At 37.4% G+C, this 22,820-nt stretch overlaps 2 protein-coding genes and 1 non-coding gene across 3 annotated transcripts; 2 read left to right on the top strand and 1 right to left on the bottom strand.

Moving 5' to 3' along the window:
* Nucleotides 1-221: 221 nt before the first annotated feature.
* Nucleotides 222-375, top strand: LOC131984187 (U12 minor spliceosomal RNA). The gene has a single exon (XR_009395533.1). It is a non-coding gene; the product is annotated as a U12 minor spliceosomal RNA (small nuclear RNA).
* Nucleotides 376-2,074: 1,699 nt separating this feature from the next.
* fam234b (family with sequence similarity 234 member B) lies at nt 2,075-18,053 on the top strand. The gene is given in 14 exon segments (XM_059348931.1): nt 2,075-2,114; nt 2,117-2,212; nt 7,062-7,604; nt 8,420-8,533; nt 10,445-10,615; nt 10,903-11,018; nt 11,115-11,265; nt 11,379-11,520; nt 13,116-13,325; nt 13,489-13,567; nt 13,691-13,861; nt 14,004-14,124; nt 15,952-16,178; nt 17,020-18,053. Coding segments are annotated over 14 exon segments (2,184 nt in total). The 3' UTR covers nt 17,023-18,053.
* Nucleotides 18,054-18,426: 373 nt separating this feature from the next.
* Nucleotides 18,427-21,768, bottom strand: ndufa6 (NADH:ubiquinone oxidoreductase subunit A6). Its single transcript, XM_059348933.1, has 3 exons — nt 21,612-21,768; nt 18,822-18,937; nt 18,427-18,652 (listed from the first exon to the last, which is right to left on the bottom strand). The coding sequence occupies exons 1-3, from the start codon at nt 21,748-21,750 to the stop codon at nt 18,521-18,523; spliced, it is 387 nt and encodes a 128-aa protein (XP_059204916.1). The 5' UTR covers nt 21,751-21,768; the 3' UTR covers nt 18,427-18,520.
* Between the last annotated feature and the right edge of the window lie 1,052 nt (nt 21,769-22,820).

Raw genomic sequence — 22,820 nt, 5'->3', positions numbered from 1 at the left:
TTGCGCGAAATTATCACAAAAATATTTTCGTTTTGTGCAAAACGTATAGTTCACGATATACAAAACAATGTTTGGCATTTAATATCTACGAAGTACTATTTGATAAATGTGGAACTGTTAGTGGAAACAAAATGAAACTACTGACAGTGAGCCATATTTTGCACCATAACTGAGAACACCTGGACACTGTATGTATTGCGCTCCTCGACAGTTTGCAGGTCATGCCTTAAACTGATGAGTAAGGAAAATAACGACGCGGGGTGACGCCCGTGTCCTCGTAAACATAACGAGATGAATTTTTGCAGGGGTAAAGGTCCGTCTGCTGAGGTGACTTGCCTACTTTGCGAGATGCCTCGTGGGTCCAGGACCTTCCCCATCTCCCTGAACTGTGAAAACAATAAAAAAAATATTTAGAACATAACTAGTGTCCTTTTGTGATCTGAAGAAATTTGTAGCCCCCCAAAGTGATTGAGACGACTGAATAAATGCTGGGGCTATCACATTTTTCTTATTTTATCTCTGATTTCATCCGACCACATAAAGTATATTATATTAGGCTATATATTGTTCAGTATTTCTTTTATACTATCATATGATATTGTAATATTATTATACTTATTATATTATACATCATCATACTAAATAGCACACTTTCTACTGTACAGCATACCTTATTATTATACCATACCTTATTTATGCCCTTTATACTATGCTGTGTATAACATATGCATATATATATATATATATAACTCTTTGTTCATATTACAAGTGCCAGACAACAATCTATTTAACATGCCATATGTATTTTTTATACACACACACACACACACACACACACATATATATATATATATATATATATATATATATGAACTAAGATTATACCCATCTGATAAACCTGATAACCCAAAATACACAAAACAAGTAAAAATAAGTAATTAATATGTTGTTTTGTACATTAATGGGCAGAAAATGCTATTTGGGAAAAAATGGAAAAACATGTTGTGAGGCTTTAACATGACCGAGGGAGGGGGTAATAAATACAGAGACTGATTTTCCTGAATGTAGTTTAATTGCACAAAGTACACTTATGGCTTCCTTTTATGCAGTTTATAATAATAATGAAAATGTGTATAGGTAGTGTCTGGTGTGTGTTTACTGTCTGTTAACTGTGTGTTTACCGTGATTTATTTAATGTTATGATAAAACTTGTGTGTGTGGTGTGTCCCTGCTGATTCCTTTTTTTTTTTTTTTTTTTGCTGTATAATTTTGTTTCTTTTTTTTTAATGTTGTTGTTGCTTTGTAGTCCTTGTTTTCAGCCATATGTCTATGTCTGTGTGTACATTTTTAAATGATTTAATGTATTACACACTTGCAGTGGTGGAAAGTAACTAAGTACATTTACTCAAGTACTGTACTTAAGTACAATTTTGAGATATTTGTACTTTACTTGAGTATTTCCATTTTATGTTACTTTATACTTCACTACATTTTGAGGCAAATATTGTACTTTTTACTCCACTATATTTAGCTGCCAGTTTTAGTTACTTTTCAGTTCAAAATTTAACATAAAAACATAATTAATATGAAATGTTTGCTAACATGTTAACATGTTTTAAATTGAACATCATAAGAGTATATTAAGTTGTTAAAATGAGCCCTACCTTGGGAAAATTAAAGTGGTCCGTACATAAATGTATCAAAAATAATAACCCAACAATATATTTTTAGAATATATGAAACAATCTCAGTGGGTCCATTCTGCATAATGAGTACTTTTACTTTTGATACTTTAAGTACATTTTGATGCTGATACTTCTGTACTTTTACTTCAGTAAGTTTTGAATGCAGGACTTTTACTTGTAGTGGAGTAATTTCACAGTGTTGTATCAGTACTTTTACTTAAGTACGGGATCTGAATACTTTTTCCACCACTGCACACTTGGCCATTAAAGCTGATTCTGTTCCTGTTGATTCCACTTGTATAAAAAAAAATACAACACTGGTCGTGAACATAGACTGTATAACTGCTGTATACGTACGACGCTCGACAGAAAGAACTCCATGTCCCATGATGCACTTGGGCAGGCGCAGATCCAACCTGCTGGGTGGCTGCCTGGAGCTCTTCATCCCTGCTGCCTCACGTCGCTGTCTCTCGGAGCCGTTAGAGGAGAAATGGCTGCAGCTCTGTCCCGTGCCCTCAAACTACCCGGTAAGATGCGCCACACGGTTCTCCAGCTAGACAGAGAAGCAGACTAGCAGAGGTTAGCAGATAATCACTGAGAGCATCTATCAGTGAGGACTAGTGAGGCTGTTGTCTCTGTCTCTGCTGTAACGGTGAATGCGATTGATTCATTTCATGCGCTGATACGTCACGCACACAGTTATTATCTGAGCCATATCAACCCAGATTAATGGACCTGTTTTATAAAGGGATGTGGTGTCTTGTCTCTGTGTTTTTAGAGCGGCATGTTGAATTTTTTCTGTCATTGCGTCTCTGCTGTGTTCTATCATCTAGCTAGCTGCTAGCTAACGTTACCTGAGCTGCTGCTGGAGAGTAAACAAGCAAAGCATGAGGAGAAATATCAGGCTCCATCTGAGGCCAGAAGAAATATCAGACTCACATATGGCCCTGAAAATGATCACGATATTTCAGGTTATTTGTGCTACAACGATATTCTTGATGAAATACATAGAAAATATGATTTGATTTTTTAAAACTATTTTCGACTCTGTTTAAATTCGTCTATTCTAGACTCTCCAGTGCTAAATAATAGAAATAGAAAATAATACAAATAATACTGCAAATGTCAGTGGTAGAAAGTACATTTATTCAAGTAATGTACTTAAGGACAGTTTCGGGTTAGGTCTACTTAACTCGCATATTTCCATTTTATGTAACTTTAAACTTCTACTCTACTAATCTTTAAAGTCAATATTGTATTTTGTACTCACTACAGGAAGCGGACAGCTTTAAATACTAGTTACTTTTTGGGTCAAGATTAAACATGGAAAAACTGATAACTTTAAAGTTATTAGACATTTGTTTTTTAAACGATACCTCATAACAGCACATTAGGTAGTTCAAATGAGTCCTGTCTTTACAAAAATAAAATGCTGCTTATAAAGAGTACTTTTACTTTCGATACTTTAAGTACTTAATGATGCTGACACTTATGTACTTTTACTTCAGTAAGTTTTGAATGCAGGACTTTTACTTGTAATGGAGTAATTTCACAGTGTGGTATTAATACTTTAACTACAGTAAGGGATCTGAATATTTTTTCCACCACTGCTGTTTGTCCACACAGGTTTCCGTAGAGATTATACATAGTTAATGAGTGAGCTTTAGAGGGGGTGAAAGAAATAATCAAAATGTAATCATAGAAAACGTGATTACACGTCTTTATAATTAAACCACATAAAAGTCTATTAAGTAGTTAAAATGAGCCCTACCTTGACGACAGTAAAATTGTCCATAAAAACACAAATGCACCAAAAATAATCATCCAACAATATATATAGAATATATATAACAATGTAAGTGGGGTCATTCTATATAACGAGTACTTTTACTTTTGTTGCTTTAAGTACATTTTGTTGCTGGTACTTTTGTGCTTTTCCTTAAAGTAAGTTTTGAATGCAATGATTTTACCTCACTACGGCAAGAAGTAGGAATATTGCCATTATTGTGATATGCATTTTTTGTATCATATAAAAAATATACCTGTATTATCATGAATGATACGATATGGCACACCCCTACTGTATACTAACATTACTTATGTAGCTACTAGGGATGTTAATTAAATATTGCATTATTGGAATAGTATTTGTAGTATTTATAGATATTATTTTATTTATTTATTTATGTATGTATGTATTATTATTATTATTATTGTTATGATTTTTTTTAGAGGAGAATGGATCCGACTTTTTCAGTCCCAAATTAATTTTTTGGCTTTGGTTATTGGTCGATACATACCAGTGTTTAATTATGAAGCTGTATTCATTATATTTGTAAAAGTGACTGGGATCATTCTTCTATATTTAAGTAAGTAAAGTTTATTTATAAAGCACTTTTCACAGATAAAATAACAAAGTGCTTTACAGAAGAGAAAAAGAGAGAAAAAGATAACATAAGACAATTAAAACACAGTTAAAACACAATGAAACTAGAAATATAAAATAATATGTACAATGCATGGTGGTCAATCAAATGCCTGTCTAAAAAGATATCTGGTCTTAAGGGGATTTTTAACAGAGTCCACAGTAATAGCGGCTGTAGGGGGAGAGGCAGAGAGCTCAAAATTCAAATGCATTCAAATGAAGGATCACCACGTGTTTTCAGACGGGTTCGTGGAACAGACAGAAGATGTGTTTGACTGAAGAGACCGAGCTCACAGATATGGGTGAAGTAGTTCAATAATATATAGGGGAGCCTGACCATGTAATGCTCTATACGTGAGAAACTGAATCCTGGAGGCAATAGTCCAGTTGACAAAAAGGTGAACCCGGAAGTTTTATGATATAAATATATAGTATGGGTCCCCAGCATCCCAAGAAACCCCCAAAAACATGCTAACATTGTATCATTTGGCCAAGCAGCTTCATAAAATGACCAATATAGGCGATTATGCTAATTTATGCTAATTCGCTCAATTACACAAATTGCCCAACATATGCAAATTAGCATCCAGCAGTTTCTGCATGCTGGGTACCCATACTATATATTCCATCGTAAAACTTTGGTGTACTCAACATTTCCGGGTTCACAATGGGGCTCTATGGGCTGTCAACTGGACTACAACAGGGAGCCAGTGAAGAGACTTCAGGACAGGGGTGATGTGGGAGCGTTTGAACCACTCAGTATTCTTGCTGCGGCATTCTGAATTGACTGAAGGCAGTCTAGAGCGGACATACTTAGTGAGGAGAAAAGTGAGTTATAGAAATCTATACGAGATGAGACAAATGCATATATGAGCATCTCAAGTTCAGCTTTTGAAACTACAGATCTCAGTTTACTGATGTTTCTAAGGTGGAAAAAGCAAGATCTGGTCAACTGTTTTATATGTTTGTCAAACAATGTAGACTGATCAAAAACACCCCTAAGTTATGGAGGTTAGAGCAGACAGCAGAAGAAAGAGGCCCAAGGGATTGAACCATTGTGGGGGTGACTGTGTCTGGAGCAACAACCAAAACCTCAGTTTTATTGTCATTCAGCTGTAGGAAGTTTTCTGCCAACCAGTTCTAATAGCCGTTACACAGTCAAGAAGCCTAGACAACCTAAAAGCATCACTAGGTTTGAAAGAGAAGTGAAGCTGGATGTCATCTGCGTATAAATGATGCAATATTATGTCTTTTATGATCTGACCCAGGGCCAGTAGGTATAAGGAGAATAGCAGGGGGCCCAGTACTGAGCCAACATCAGGGATGAATTAAACATTGGTTTCCTAACTTTGAAAAACAAAATGTAATAAATAAATAAATGAATACATAAATATACATTTACAGAATTTTTGAAGGGCATCACAGTTCAAGTGTCAAGTGATCACAATTTAAACAGGGACTAAAATTCCAGTATATGATATATATATATATATATATATATATATATATATATATATATATATATAGTACATACATTGAATTGAATTGATCCACTCATTGTCATTTGTACCCGATCCAGCTATTTTAGTCAGTATCAGCCCAATATTAGTATATATATTTAACATCAAAATAACCTTAATGTAATCATTTATTTATACAATTAGTAGTAGTAATAGTAGTCTTGCCTGAATTTATCTAAGGGGATGAATCAAGTATATATCTAGTAGTAGTATAGTATATATGATAACTTTAAAGTAACTTTATTCTTATTACTGCCTCCTGAAATCAGGTAAACTACAGTATTTAATCTTTATGTGCCATAACGGATTAGGATACTTATAAAATATTTTGTGTTTAACCATCTGGAGTCTCCAAAATCACCAAATCCAGACTTCTTCATGACATCCAGACTAGAAAACAAAGCAGCGTGGAGCCCTACTGTAAATTTACCTCTAAAGTTCTGGCTGTAAACTCCATGAGGCCAGTTTCAGTTTGATGATGATATACCAAGTAAAACTGGAGACAAGCTCAAATATATTTTGTATAAAAGTATACAACTGGATGTAACCCTCTTATGTTATTTTTGCAACCTTTATTCACATTTGCAACATTTAAAATTATTGATTAGCATGATAGTGTTTTGAAAGTTAAAAAAAACAACATTCAAAATCACATTTAATGTTGGACTAAAGGACTAAAAAAAGACACAAAATGACAAAAAAAAAGACACAAAAAGACCAAAAAGACACAAAATGACCAAAAAATAAGTGAGAGAAGAAGAAGACACAAAATGACTAAAAAAGACAAAATGATCAAAAAAAAAAAAGACACAAAACAACTAAAAAAGACACAACAAAAGACACAAAATGACCAAAAAAGACACAAAATGACTAAAAAATACACAAAATGACCAAAAAAGACACAAAATGACTAAAAAATACACAAAATGACAAAAATTGTAAAATAGAGTCCCACTAGAATAAAAACCAGAGTTGGATAACAGGATCACACACAATCACAAGATCACATTTATGTTGGTTTTTCTTTGTTTCTTTTTGGTTCAAAATGTTGATCCAGTAAGTCAGAATAAAAAATAAATTATTATGAGGTCATATAGGTGAAAAAGAATATACCAACATGGCATTTAAACATTTTTAAGTGGTGTATACAGACGGAATGAAAAGGATTAAAAAATGGACAAAATAGCCCAGAGAGTTAAATTATTTAATTACTTAATTACATGTAATACTTATTCAAATGTGATATGTCTAAGGGTGAGTACTTGAGTAAAATGTGTTACTGGACTTAAAGACCCTAACCTACAGAAGAACAAAACACAATAGCAGCCAAAGTTACCATCTATAATGCATAACATTTTTAGAGGATATATTAGTAATTGTGTCTCTATATACATATATATATATAATTGTGAATAATATTTGTCTGTGCAGGGAAGAAGGGCTCTGAGCTCGGGGAGTACGACCCTCTCACCCAAGCAGACAGCGAGGACGAGAGTGAAGAGGACGACCTCGTGCTCAACTACCCCAGGAATGGCCTCGGCAGGGACGGCTGCCTGGGCTCGGGCTCCTCCAAGCTGCGGGGCGGCAGATCGGGGAGACTCGTGGGGGCAGAAGATGAGGGACAGGAGGACGAGGAGGAAGAGGAGGATGAATGGAGAGAACGGCTCCCCAGCAAATCCAGGCAGGACAGAGACGACATGAAGGGCATGCAGTACTGGAGGGACTCGGGCAGGGACCGGGCCGGGGAGGACAGAGGGGGGCCGGGGTCATTGGGGGGGTCTGGGCTGGGGGTTCATAGTGCTGATGCGGAAGAAAAGAGGCTGAGGATGAAGAATGCTGTCCGGAGTGCGTTTTTCGTGGTGCCCCTGGTGTGTGCTGCGCTGCTCGTGCTGTTGTGTGCATTTTTGATCCCGTGCCAGAAGGGAGAACTGGAAAAGAGGCCGCAGTGGGAGAGAGCACTGGGAGAATCAGGAGGTATTCGGATTTGACATTACTATAGCTACATTTTAATGAAAAAATAAAATAAGATATGAATTTATCTTTCCCGCAGTGGGGAAAGTTAGTCGCCACAGCAGCTCAACATACAGACACATAGATATAGACAAAGATTAAGAATATAAAAAATAAGACATATACATACATTGTATACACATTATACACTTACATTTGTGCTATTTGGCTTTTATTATTTATATATATATATATATATATATATAAAATATATATATATATATATTGTGTTTGTTCGTTTTCCTGAAAGTACTTTGTATTTTCACAGATATTGCACATTTGTGAAATATATTTTAACATGTTAAATAGGTTAATTAGGTTGCTGCATGGAGTAGTATTAACAACAATGAATAAATATATATAAATATATAAGTGTTAGGTATATGACATATATAATATAGAAAACTAGACTGAAGGGTTTAAAGTTCTCTACGTCTAGCCTGATTTAATTGACCTAGACTATATACAAAGACTCCCTGAGGAGTCTCTGTGGTGAGACAACACCCATTAATTAGTCATCTGTAATTATACAGGATTGTGAGCATCAGTCTACCTACTGCATGTTCTGTTTCAGCATGCAGTGGAGAGTGAAAAACAAACTCAGGATTGTGTCTTTATTGACCACATAGTATTTTAACATTGACATCTCATCCAAGAAATGTATTCATTAATGTTTTGATACTTCATTACTGGTGGACGTATAGGCTTCAGCCAAATATATGCAAGGATTTTACTCATAGATGTTGTTTACTTTGTTTGTTGTGGTTTCTTTGTTTTAGGTGTCACTCCACCTGCGCTGGCACTGTGGGATGTTGACGGAGATTCAGTGGAGGATGTGTTTCTGGGTGTTACTGAATTGACCAATGAGACCCATCCGTCACAAGGGAACAAAAGTATGTGAGGAATGGATGGTTTAGATATATGAGGTTGTATGAGTTACTTATCCATAGTCAATGTTTTAACTAATAGTTAGGCGGCTTAGGACCAGATTTGAGAAGAAAGGGGACACTCCAGACAAAAGCACCAACATTTTTCCACATGCTCTCTATCACCATAGGTTTCAATTTTTGGTAGGAGCCACTTCATCAAGATTGCGGATCGGAGATGGCAGCCATATAAAGTCTATGAGAACCAATACATCTTCCAAGCCACTTAGAAGGTCAATCTTGGTGTCAAAATATACATTTTCTGGGTCAAAGAATCATTTAAAGCTATTGAGAATATCACTAGATGACTCACTCTTAATAATTTGTTGATCAAGATCTGACATGAGATGAAAGCGTACCAATCCATACTCTCCCATGAATATTGATTCCAAACATTTTCAACTCAGGATTCCCCGCTGCAGCACTTGAAGACCTACCAGTCTGGGTGAAAATGAACATATCTATTTGATCAAATAATCATCTAGTGATATTCTCAATAGCTTTAAATGATTCCTGGACCCAGAAAATGTATATTTTGACATCAAGATTGACCTTCTAAGTGGTTGGAAGATATAGCATTTCTTATAGACTTTATATGGCTGCCATCACTGCAATCTTGATGAAGTGGCTCCTACTAAAAATTGAATATATGAGTATGTGGAAAAAATTTGGTGCTTTTGTCCGGCGTGTCCCCTTTATCTGGCTAAGCTGCCTGACTATAAGTTAGAGGCAGTCAGCAAGCCGGCAGTTTGGAGAAGTAGGCAGGAGTACCAGCAACGACATGGAAGTTAAGCAATGTACTGCTGTGCAAGGAAGCAGCAGCAAAACATCATTTGGCAATCTAAAAAAAAAGCTCTGCATAAGTTTAAATGTACGCTATATTTATAACATTTTCACAGCTTTACCTTGCTGTCAGACAGCCCTGTTTAAGTTTACATGGCAGAACTGAAGCTGTGATCAATGCTGTCTTTAGAGCCACCAGACTCCTTTAACAAAAACAGTCATTTTACCTTGCAGAGCCTCTTTTTCTTAAGGAAGCTGAGATCTCTTGATATCTGTAGTGCGATGCTGCAGATGTTTTATCAGTCTGTGGTGGTAGTGTGTTGTTTTGTGCTGCAGTCTGCTGGGGAGGCAGCATCAGACACAGAGATGAAGGCGGTTGGACAGACTGGTCTAAAGAGCTGGTTCTGTGGTTGGAGCCAGGTTGGACACACTGGAGGAGGTGGTGGAGAGATGACCTGTCAACATGTTCCAGGTCATCCTGAAATACCCAGGTCATCCGCTACACAAAACCTTTATGGACCAAAAAAACAGCAGTGGACGGCTCCTCTCTCTCTGTTGCAGGACGGAGAGATTCAAAAGATCCTTCTCTCCTACAGACATCAGGCTGTCTCATTCTAACAGAGATTCTACCAGACTAGCTGTATTTCCCCTCGGGGATAAATAAAGTCATTTTGATTTGATTGATTCTGATAACACAGGAGTTGCTTGGTGATTTATCAGGTTTGTTTGGATTCACCGAAGTCACACATAACCCGAACACACCTGTAAAATAACAGTTTTTATCAAAGGAATCTGGTGGCTTTGAAGAGAGCATAGATAACAGCTTCAGTTTCCCATTAAAAGAGTTGTGTGACAGTAATTTACAGCATTGCATTGGTTAGATCCATGCCGGTACTCCTGTCTGCTTCTCCATACTGGGGGCACACTGACCGCCATCTTCTGTGAGTAATAAACTGACTATGGTTTGTTATATAACCCGACCTCAAAAAATCCAAACAATTCCTTTAATATCCCTCCTACTTTAACCTTTCTGAGTTTGTAAATGCTGAGTGTTTTCCCGCTCTAGTGATGATTTCTGTTCTTTCTTCCACCCAGTTTACAGTGCGGTGGCCTTGTCTGCAGTCAGCGGCCAGGTGCTGTGGAGGAAAGTCATGCATGAGTCTGTGATGTGCATCCAGTGCGGTCTGCAGTTCAGCACCCAGCCCCAGTCACCTGTGGTCCTCCTCATCGGCAAATCTATCCTCATGGCAGTCAACGGCACCACAGGTAAGAGGACGAGCCGAGCTACGTATGCTTCTATCTGACTGTCTGTTTAACATGTAGAGCGCAGAACTTAGGAATTAGTAAGCAGTTCTGTTCTTTTATTGTCTTAGTCTGTTTTCTGGTTATTCTGAAGGTTGTTTAAATGCAAAAAAAATGCCCTTGTTTGAGCTAAAATCCTCTGAGCCTTCAGTTCCCCAACCAGACAAAAGAGGTAAGTCGATAAGGGCAATCCACCTGAGGTATTTAAACTATTTAAAACAGGGTCAAAGAGGTTTCCTTTCACTCCCCAGGGAAAACCTTGTGGTCGGTCCTGCTTAAAAGCATTGAATCCCAGGCGGTGTTACTTCCAGACCTCCAGGGCGACTCAGTCCCAGATCTGCTGATTGCCACCCTGCCTGTAGACAAGGTATAGCTACAACAGCCACAACAGCAATTTATAGATCATGTTTTAAGATCTTTGCTTGGGTAAATACATAACCTCTCCTGCTGTTTTCCTTTTCAGGCTTTGGATCTCTCCCTGACGCTGATCTCTGGGCTGACGGGGGCCAAGCTTGGACACCCCGTGCCTTTCAACCTCACTGGACAAGGAAAGCTCATCGGTCCTTTGCTGCATGAGACACAACAAGGGGCATACTACATCCTCTTTGGACTAGGTAATCAACCAGCAATATGAATGTAAAGATAAAACTTCACCATGTGTGTTCAGGCAGCTGGGATTAGACTGGTTGCAGCTATAAGGATACAAATTGTTGTGTGGTTTCCTCAGGTAACGTTGGGGCCATCTCTCTCCGTGATATCTACATTCGCGCCACTGGCAAACAACCCATAACTCAGGCCCTGAGGAGGAAGGATCCAGGGTGGGAGGGACTCAAGAAAACAAATTCCTCCTCGTTCATACAAATTTTCAGGTAAGCATCAGTGACTAACGGTCACAAACAGTTTTTGTTTAAACTGTAAACAATACTGTTTGTTTTGCAGTACTGTTCATGGTCTTAAGGCAAATTAGTGCAGTGGGCCCCATGCAGCAACATCCTCCTAAATGCATCTTATATTCTTAAGAAGAGTTAGGAAAAAAAGGAGATACACCAACGTTCTTGACCATCCAAAATGTGCCCATGCCGGGTCTGCTGATGATTTTTCCCACTTACTTGTCCCACACGTAATGAATTATTTACACAATGAATACAGAGAGCACTTTAGCCTCCCCACCAGAGGGGAAATGATCCATCGCTCTCTTGGCTTTATATTGACAGAAGGAGCCTTCTTGTTAATGACGTTACATTAGCAAACAACAATAAAAAGCCTAAAGGCTGCTGTTTAGGGAAATGCACTAACAACACAATATAGATCCTACAACTAACTTTTAACAAGCTGTCGAACCGAAAAAACAAGTTTTTAAAAGGATAAAAGTGGATACAGACGTACAGTAAGGGACATGAGGCGCCATCAGTGACAATGGGAAAATGTTGTCACTACGTCATATATCCAATCTGTATACATCCAGACCAACAACATTTCTTTATGTTAAAATAAACGAGAAAATTTCCGGTGCCGGTGTGTGTACACTATGAGTGTGTGTGTGTGTGTGTGTGTGAGAAACGTGTATCTGGAGGAGTGTGCGCACTTACGCGCACATTTGTGCATTTGTGTGTGTGTGTGTGTGTGTGTGTGTAGCGAAAATCGCATAAAGTTACCTGTGTGTGTGTGTGTGTGTGTGTGTGTGTACATAGGACCTTGAAACAAGAACTGGATGACGTTCTGTTGAATAAACTTAAACAAAGTACACATGGTTGTTTTCAGCATCAATACTGCCATTAAAAGATAATTTAAAAAAAGCTTAAACTAAAGCTGAAAGTCAAAGTCAGACATACAAGGGAATCTAAATTACGTTTCTAACCATCCCCACGGTGAAGACAAGACAAGACATTTCTAACACTTTAAGTAACAGGTGCACAGACACAACAAATAAAGACAAACCTATCCTAACACCAAAGTAAATAATAAATAAAGTGCACAGTAGATAGATATCACAGTGTAAATATAAGAAGTAGCAGCAGTTATGTATAACTTAGAAGATGTCATAAAGTGCCAACGAATCTAATATAATCTAATAATAACAAATCTAATATAATCAGAATAATCTGTGATATATTTCTAATAATTATTTTGTGTTCCTCAAACTGAAAATGACATCTTTTCCTGGTAAGAGTGCCCTTGACCACTTCCATAAGAGAAGAGCAAAAACAATGGTGACTCTCAGAATTCAGTTGATTCTAACAAATTGTGGATGCGAGCAAAAATAAGACATATTGTTTCTGCATGAGACCCAGTGTGTCAATATTACTATTATTAATATATTATACCATGCAATGTTGTAAGCATGTATTTCAATGAATTACCATGGAATTACATTTTTCCGGGTTGTATGCAAATAGAAACAAAGATGTTAATGACTGATTTATTGGACAATTTCTGATACAAGTCAAAATCCCACCTGTGTTAGCTTCACCAGAGGATCTGAGCGTGTGGAGTTCCTGCTCCCTCTTGTGGCCAGTTTTGGCAACAACCACAACAGCCTGGACACTGTTTCTAACCTCAACGCCACCAAAAGTGACTGGGTGCTGGTGTACGGCTCCAGCAAAAGCAAACTGTCAGTACTCAGACAGAAGGATATACGTAAGGAATGGACCTTCAACTCTGCTCCCATTCACAAGTAAATCCTTTTACAGTTTCTATTACATTATTATTAATATTGAGATACAGAGGCTTAATCAGAGCTCCAACATGACAAAATTATTTTCTAAATGCTGAAAACAAAGGAACCTATGTGTCAGAATTTTGCATCATTTCCTCTAAACTATTTCTTCTTCTGTCAGCCAACCAGCCCCAGGACACTTCAACGATGATGGAGTCCTTGATCTTTTCATCCAGCATACAGCAAACGGCACCATGAAGGTAAAACAAACAAACAGTCCCTCCATGCTCAGGTTAATGAAAACTGCTTTTTTGTGTGTGAGAATATTGAGTTGACTTAAGAGTCTCTAACTGACGTCTGTTTTCTCTTCTTCTGTCTCTCAGGCGCAGGTTGTTGACGGGGCAAATGGTCATCATCTCTGGTCAGCAGAGTTTGTGTGTCCTCGGCTTGTTATAGAAACTTCAGCAATCTCCACCTCAACTGGCCAATCAGCTTTCCTCTTCTGGGCCGGAGATCCAATCATTAAAGCTCAGAAGAATGTTACCAAGACAACTGTGAGTCTGCCATAGAGAACAAGATGATGAAAAAGAAAAAGATGCTGTGTATGAGTCATGTGCAAGGCTTATTTTATCTTATTGTCCTTGAGTTTGATCTGGAAGCATATAAATGAAATACTTAACTACACTGGCTGTGTAGGTGGCGCCAGGTGTTGCTGCAGCCGAGCCGCTCATCAGAAAACTCTTCCTGTTGCACCCTGCATATCCCACAGTCCTGCTGGAGCTCACGAGTACCACGGACACCGCAGTCACCTCCGCAGGTAAACTTTCACACCGACTGCAGAACAGTAGCTGCTTTAGAGCATAATATGGTCAGAAATGATAGAAAAACACCATATTATGGGATGTCCAAAAATTAAAAAAGAAGCATACTATAAAATGTGGATTTTTGTCAAAAATGGTCAAATTTTAAAGTTACTAAAAATGCTTAAAATGGGTCAATTATAGTCCATTGGCAGTATAGTTTGTCGGAAAAAAACACCATATTATGGGATGTCCAAAAATTACTCTAAAAAAAAAAGTCATACTATATAACATGTCGATTTTTGTCAAAAATGGTCAAATTTTGAAATACCTAAAAATGATTAAAATGGGTCAATTATAGTCTGTTAATACATATTAGAGCATAATATGGCCAGAAATAACAGAAAACATACATGTGGTAGTATAGTTGATACATGTGGTAGTATAGTTGATACATGTGGTAGTATAGTTTGTCAAAAAATAGCGGGAAAAAAACCCCACTATATTATTGGATGTCCAAAAATGACCCCCACAAAAAAAGGCATACTATAGCATGTTGATTTTTGTCAAAAAAAGTCACATTTTAAAATACCTAAAATGATTAAAATGGGTCACTTAAAGTCTGTTGATACATGTTAGAGGTCCCATATTGTAAAAAGTGAGATTTCCATGTCTTTTTTATTATAAAGTAGGTCTAGCTGTTGTTTAAATACTGTAAAAGTATAAAAACACTCAATCCACAGAGAAATGCACATAACCCGTATTCAGTAACTGTGCCTTTGAACGAGCTGTCAGGACTTCTGTAAGGTTGCCCTGTCACAAAAATACTATATATAGGTAGAAATTACAGCTATAGGGCCTTTGCAGTGATTCCCCGGCTGCAATAATGGTGCAGAGAGTGCACCTGCAAAAAACCTGGAATCACTGATCAATCAGAGCAGAATCAGCTTTTTTATATGGGGGGGGGGAATGTTTCAGACAGTGGCTGACTACAGGTATATTCAGATGAGGGATGTCAACGGTTTACAGGACTGAATGCCAGACTAAAAGCCTTTTCTATTTTATATTTTGACTCCAGTTTGTGGCTGAGTTTGGCTGAGTCTCCCCATGTCAGTGTGGGTTCTCTCTGGGTCCTCCAGCTTCCTCCCACAATCCAAAAATAACATGCACCTAGGTTAAATTGGTGACTCTAAATTACACGTAGGAGTGAATGAGAGCCCAATGTCTGCTGGGATCAGCTCCAGCCCCGAGCTCAGATAATCAGTTAAAGATAATGGATGAATGGATTACCGGTGTTAATGGGCTATTGAAAGCAAGATTAAATTAAACTGACATCCATCATTCGGACTTGAGAAAAATGTGTTTTTTGAACTTCGAGCATGTAAACATGTTCCACTAGAAAAGTGTGACAATGAGCACTTGTCCCTGAAATGCACAGATATTGTTTCATCATCTTTTATCTATAACGATCCAGAAGTTAGCTACACGGTGGTGTAGTGGATAGCACTGTCGTCGGTTCAATTCCGGCCTGCAGATTTCTGTGTGGTTTGCACGTTCTCCCTGTGTCAGCGTGGGTTCTCACCGGGTTCTCCGGCTTCCTCCCACAGTCCAAAAACATGCAGCTTAGGTTTAATTGGTGACTCTAAATTGCCTGTAGGAGTGAATGAGAGCATGCTTGTCTGTCTTTAGGTGTGTGTGGTTAAGGATAATGAATGAATGAATATCCAAAAAGTCTGATTAACAAGCTGTCTTCAAAAGTATTTCAGCAGTAGATGAGAAAAATTTAATTACACAGTAATAAACATGTATTATTTCCTATTTTTTTCTCTCTTTGTGTGCGACAGTGAGTTATGAGGAGCGTCAGAAAGACGCCTCCTACATCACCGTTTCCTCCAGACCCACGCCCGGCTCAGAGCCCAGCGCTCGGATAGTGAAGAGCATGAGCCTCAGGGCTGCCATCACCAAAGGACAAATAGTCAGACTAGAGGAGAGCAGCAAGCCAGGAGGACCTGTTAAACCTGGAGTGTTTGAGGTCAACAAGTTCTTCAGGGCTTTGTCTTTTAAACACCAGGTGAGAACGACATGAGCACTGTGGCTCAGTTTAATTGAATCATAATAATATTACAGTTTTTCTCAGTCGCTTTGGTGTATTTCTCACATCAATATTAACATTAGCACAACAGTCATTTCAACCTCCACAATTTGTGCTCATCATAGTAGAAGTTTCTCATTCCTTCCAACAAATTGCAAATAGTGTGGACCATTTCTACAACATTCTACGACACTCTACTATGCTCAGCTCTACCCAAAGGGAGTTTATGTTTGTTGTAAATAAGGTTTTTTTTCCTTTTGCACAATGCTGTAAACAAATTAGAATTGGAAAGCGCATATGCAGTAAATATATGAAACATACATATTCAGTGTGTTGTACTCAGTTACCTCACTAAATACAGTAATGTGTAACTTTACTGTAGTTTTCAAATGGCTGTGTAAATAGTATATATTAGTGTCTTTAGCATTAGCATTATCAGATAATGTCACCAAGATCTGACTTTTTTGCATTGAAAACATTTCCAGAGTAAACTGTCATAATGGAAACATGACAGAGACATTTGACTATCTCGTTCATAAACATGGTGTCAGGACTTTTTATCTTGATGACACTGACACTTTGACACACTGGCATGAATACTTTTGAAGAATGAGCTATCCATTTTGAGCAAGTGACACGCTTTTGCAGGTTATCGACTAGGGTTTGCAGTTTGTACAAATTGTTTTGAGAAATGTGTTAACTGTTGTGCAAATGTAAATTGTGATGTGAGAAATGCACCAAAGCGACCAAGAAAAGCTGTAAAAAACTTTTTATATAGCAACCTAATAATGATTAATCTCTACTGTGTTGCCTTGTTTAGTGATGAGGCGCCGCCGCTGCTTCCATGCCCTGCATCACAGGAACTCAAAGGTACAGCGTAAAGGACTCGTGTAAGGATGAAAGGGACAAAAGTTTGTGGACGCCTCTGCACTACGGAGACATTGTAAATTAATTTGAAGCTGTATATACATCGTTTGGTTCAATAAGTATGAATTTCTGTTACTTGAGATTTCTTTTCTGTAAAAAAGATGCTTTGTAGGTAGGTTTTGTTTGTATTATTTTGGTTATATAATATGTTTGTATGATGAAAATGCCTATTTAAATTATTTAACTTGCATTTTTTGGGAAGTCATCACTATTTAATTGAATGTTTACGATTGTTTTGAATTGATGGCAAGAAAAGTACCTTTATATTGTAGTTTATTACTGACAGCGAAGCACAATAATCCTGATGAAAGAACATGTAAACATGTTTACAGTATGCAGCACTCATATAACTCTTCCACGGCCAGTATTTTCATGCAGTGCCATCCCAGTTACATGCATTTTGTTGTCATGAAGCCACTAACAATGTTGTTTCTGCTCATCACTAAGTTAGTAGGATAGGGAGTCTGTAAATATTTAATGCTGTACAGTATTTATTGCTTTAACATTTAGATTTTTTTCTTATTTGTTGATTTATGTTGTCAGATTTTTATGGTTATATAATCAACCTTTTTTCTCAGAATATGTGGCTGCTAAAGGTTATGGCATATAAATGTAAGCTGCAACTTCACATATCGCAAGAGAAAATATGAAATTCTGATTGCATCATGTGTGCTTTATTTTACTCTTTCAAGTTTTTGTATTCATTGAAATTGCATCAAACATTGCCAACATGGCATGTTGGTCATGTGGCCAGGCTACTCCTCCCTGCTGGACAACCATATCCACTTCCTGTGGTCAACTTTCTGCCCAGAAACTTAAATTAGAAATGTATTTATTACAGATTTTGTTCATGTTATCCAAAAGCAAACGTGTTTTCTTCAAAACATAATTGACAAAGCTTTTTGTTGTATGGGAACATCATTTTCAGGAGATCGGACTGCTTGCCTTCAGAATTTTCAGGTTTATAAAATACCACACCAATAAATCTTCCAAACCATCTTAAAGGGACGGTTCAAACCAAACTCAATAAGTCATATTTTTCTTTTTACAAGTGTGTGGTCTAGCCATCTAAATAGTTTGAGACGTCAACATCAGCATGTTTCAAACTGAAACACACTGCTTCTCACAATAAACGTGAAAAACTGCAAAATTAACCTTTTTTTATTCAGGTATACCCACCAACTGTCTTATTACCTTGCTGAATAAGAAGTTGTGGATACATTTTTAGTGTGTTTTTGGATGAACTGTCCCTTTAAGATAAACCCAACAAACTTCAGAATAAAAGACACAACAGCAGGTATGTGGGTTTAAGTGTGTATTTACAGTCAAGGGGAACATCTGTCACACTGGACACAAGCAAAGAGGGGTCAGAGGTCAGCAGACAGCCGTACAGTTCAGGGGTCATGACCCCCGTAGAATTTGGACAGGAAGTCAGTGGCACGAGGTTCCTGAGTGTCATGAAAATAGCGCATTACATGAGTCTTCTGCTTCCAGACGTGGATTGTTTCCTCCAGTTCCATTTTCCCCTGGAGATTAAATAACGCAGAAAAAATGTCAACACAACCTGGAAGACACTGTGTGGAGTTACTCTAGGTAGCAGCCTGCATCTTTATTCATTCAGTTGTGATGGGAGTTTTAACCAAGCAGCTTATGAGACGTTGATGCATGTCACAGATCAGTGTTGAACTGCTTTACCTTAATGACTAACATGTCGATCACACGAGGGTCAGTGATGTGCTTGTTGTTGTCAAACAGCTCCCTCACTTTGTCTCTTCCCTGACGAGATGTGATGTCCAGCTGATACACTGCCACTGTGGAGAAAAGAGACACAAACAGAAACTTACTCTGTTTCTAACACATCGGACTTATACAGAAAACTGTTTTTAATTGTTGTTATTTAATTTGTTTTAAACAAAACCCAGGCAAACACCAAAACCAAAAGAGCTCATATGTTTGGACAACAGTGGCAGTCACAGGGGAAATTGTTATAGCAGGACTTTATACAGGTGCATGTCAATAAATTAGAATATCATAGAAAAGTTTATTTATGTCAGTAGTTCAATTCAAAAAGTGGAAATAACACATTATATAGATCCATTACACACAGAATGAAACAGTTCATGTCTTAATTTATTTAATTTATTCTAATAATTATGGCTTACATTTAATGAAGACCTACAATTCAGTGAATAATTTGAATATTACAAAAGACCAATTTTAAAAAGTATGTTTAATATGGAAATGTTGGCCTCTGAAAAGAATGTCCATCTATATGACTCAATACTTGGTTGGGGCTGTTTGACTACTGGAAATGGAGTTTTCCATCATATTCTAATGTATTGAGATGCAACTGTACATGCAATATTTGATAAACGCATAAATTAAATGTTGGTGTTTGGTATTTGGATTTATCGAGAATTAGAAAATACTTATTATTTCCAGCCTAATCCTGAAGCCACACAGAAGGAATAAGGTTACATTTTATGACAAAACTCTTGTTGACTTTTTCTTTTCTTGGCATCATAATTTAAAATATAGAAAAGATCATCTTTAAATACAAACCCACAGAACCAATAGAATAGCATGGAGATATACCATAAACTAGGTTCCTATACAAGTTGCAAAATCAAATTCAAGGACTTTTCAAGCATTTTAATGGTGTATTTTCAAGATTTTCAAACACCTTAAAGCTGTGGTAGATTCAAGTTTTTAATACGGTACGATATGTATAAAATAAGATAAGATAAACTTTTATTAGTCCTGCAATGGGGAAATTGCAGATAGCAGAAAAAAAGGATCAGTATAAAAAATAGCATGAATACAAATTAAACAAGGGTGAGAATATAGTATAGAACTATAACAATAAAAACAAATAACACATGTTTATACACATCATATGGTAGTATATAAAGAAGTTTATAAGGCATGCTGATTATCTCCCTTCTTCATCACATTAAATTATTATTTGTGGGCTATAAACAATCAAAATAATGTTTCTACAGAAGGATGACAAATAAAAACAAAGTTTAATTTTTTTTAAACTATGTCACCTGTTTGTAAGTACACTTGGCATCCTATACAACCTGAGCAGTTTCAAGCCCTTCTAAACCCTTGAAAATATCATTGAAATATTTAAGTGTTATCAAGGATTTTCCAGCACCAGTATCAGCGTATAGTATTTCCCTATGGTGGAAAATGTATTCAGATCCCTTACTTCAGTAAAAGTACTAATACCACACTGTGAAATTACTCCACTACAAGTTGAAGTCCTGCATTCAAAACTTACTGAAGTAAATGTACAAAAGTATCAGCATCAAAATGTTCTTAATGTCAAAAAAATATTATTGGAGTAATATTATGATCCATTTAAGTAATTTGCATTAAATAAGATAAAATATTCCTTTATTGATCCCCCACAGGGGAAATTCAGGTGTTGCAGCAGCACAACTACAGAGTAAAGACAGATTAATTTGATCAAGACAAGGGCTCATTTTAACTACTTAATACGCTGTGATGAGGTTTAATTAAAAAATAAAAAAACAAGTCGAATCACTTTGAATGTATATTTTATGTTAAATATTGGCCTGAAAAGTAATTAAAGCTGTCAAAAGTACCAGCATCAAAATGTACTTAATGTATCAAAAGTAAAAGTACTCAGCTTGTTTATACATTCCAAATATATTATTGGATTATTATTCGTGCTACATTTATGTAAGCAATGTTTGATTTTTCTCAAGGTGCGGCTAATTTTAACTACGGTACTTAATATACTGTTATGAGGTTGAATTAAAAAAAATGTCTAATCCCTTTAAAATGATCATGTTTTTCATGTTTAATCTCGACCTGAAAAGTAACTAAAGCTGTCAGCTAAATGTAGTGGAGTAAAAAGTACAATATTTATCTCTAAATATAGTGAAGTAGAAGTATAAAGTTACATAAAATGGAAATACTCAAGTAAAGTACAAGTACCTCAAAATTGTACTTAACTCCAGTACTTGAGTAAATGTACTTAGTTAATTTCCACCACCGATTATTTACAAATATACATAGTAATGTGTAATTTAAAAAAAAGACATATATAGAAACAAATAGTATTGAAGACTTCAAATAAAGGTGAACAGATGAAGTACTTGAGTAAATGTACTTAGTTACTTTCCACCACTGGTATTTTCCAACATTTATGGACCAATAACTAAACATTTTTCACACAATGCAGGTGTGATTGCTGTTTAGGACCGGATAAATGTAGAAAGGATGTTGCTATAGTAACAGAACGCTGGAATTATTCAATAGATGAAGTGACACATGGAGGTTTGTATTAACTGTTGGGAACATTAAGCTGACGCCTGTCAGTGTTTTGTTATGGTTAGCTGCTGTTTGCTATCAGCTAATGCTAGTCGCTGTGTTGAACCTCCACATAGACACGACCTTGACGCTAACACAGCTCTATAATGACCTTTTCTCAGCCGCAGCGGAGCCACGTACCTGTGTGGGGGACCTCTCGGTACCAGGCTCGGTACAGCTCCCGGACCCTGCGCTTCGCCTCGTCCAGGTCCCGGCTGAATATTGGTTTAACAACTTTAGCAGCACCAGCTGCAGCTCTAGTCGCCGCTGTGGACGCCATGACTGCTGTGGGTGAGTCGTCGTACCGTTTCCGGTCTTCCTTATCCATGATGATGAACATTGTGGCGCCACCTAGTGGACGGGCTGCTCCACGACTGCACACTGACTGTCCCTTTAACCCTCCTGTTATGTTGCGGGTCAATATGAAGGTATTATTGGTGCAAAAGATTTGCGCACCTCTAACACTGGAATTTTTAGTTGTGTACAGTGATTGTGTATGCGTATCACTGCCACATCCAGAAGTAGCTGCTATTGTGGCGTGTATCAGGAATGGGCAGGAATCTGAATATAGGGATCTGATAAAAGCCTTCAGTGACACACAAGAACTGAGTCACAAGAACTATCTCCTACTGAACACCTCAAAGATTAAGGAAATGATCAGAGATTTCTGCAGGTTCAAGCCCCCTCTTCAGCCAGTGAATACCTGTGGGGTTGACATGGAGGTGGTGCCAGGATAGTAGAAGTAGAAGATAGAAGTATATATGTATACCTGGATAATAAGATGGACTGGTCCCTAAACACAGACGCTCTCTACAAAAAGGGGCAGAGCCGCCTTTTTTTTTCTTGAAGCTCAGATCTCTGGACATCTGTAGTAAGATGCTGAAGATGTTTTATCAGTCTGTGGTGGTAGTGTGTTGTTTTATGCTGCAGTCTGCTGGGGAGGCAGCATCAGACACAGAGATGCAAGGCGGTTGGACAGACTGGTCTAAAGAGCTGGTTCTGTAGTTGGAGCCTGGTTGGACAAACTGGAGGAGGTGGTGGAGAGATGCAATGTCAAGATGTTCGAGGTCATCTTGAAATACCCAGATCATCCGCTACACAAAACCTTTATGGACCAAAAAAACAGCAGAGGACAGCTCCTCTCTCTCTGTTGCAGGATGGAGAGATACAAAAGATCCTTCTCTCCTACAGCCATCAGGCTGTCTGATCCTAACAGAGATTCTACCAGACTAACTGAAGTTCTTCTCAGGGATGAATAAAATAATTTGGATTTTGATTTGTAAATTTGAAGTCACATACTCTATGAGTTGTGTACTTGTAGAATTTTTTTCCACAAAAATACAACACAAC

This window comes from Centropristis striata, chromosome 13, assembly GCF_030273125.1.
Source record: "Centropristis striata isolate RG_2023a ecotype Rhode Island chromosome 13, C.striata_1.0, whole genome shotgun sequence".
In the NCBI taxonomy this organism is placed as follows: domain Eukaryota; kingdom Metazoa; phylum Chordata; class Actinopteri; order Perciformes; family Serranidae; genus Centropristis; species Centropristis striata.
Note: the sequence above shows the minus strand (reverse complement) of the source record. Positions and strands in the feature narration are given on the sequence as shown.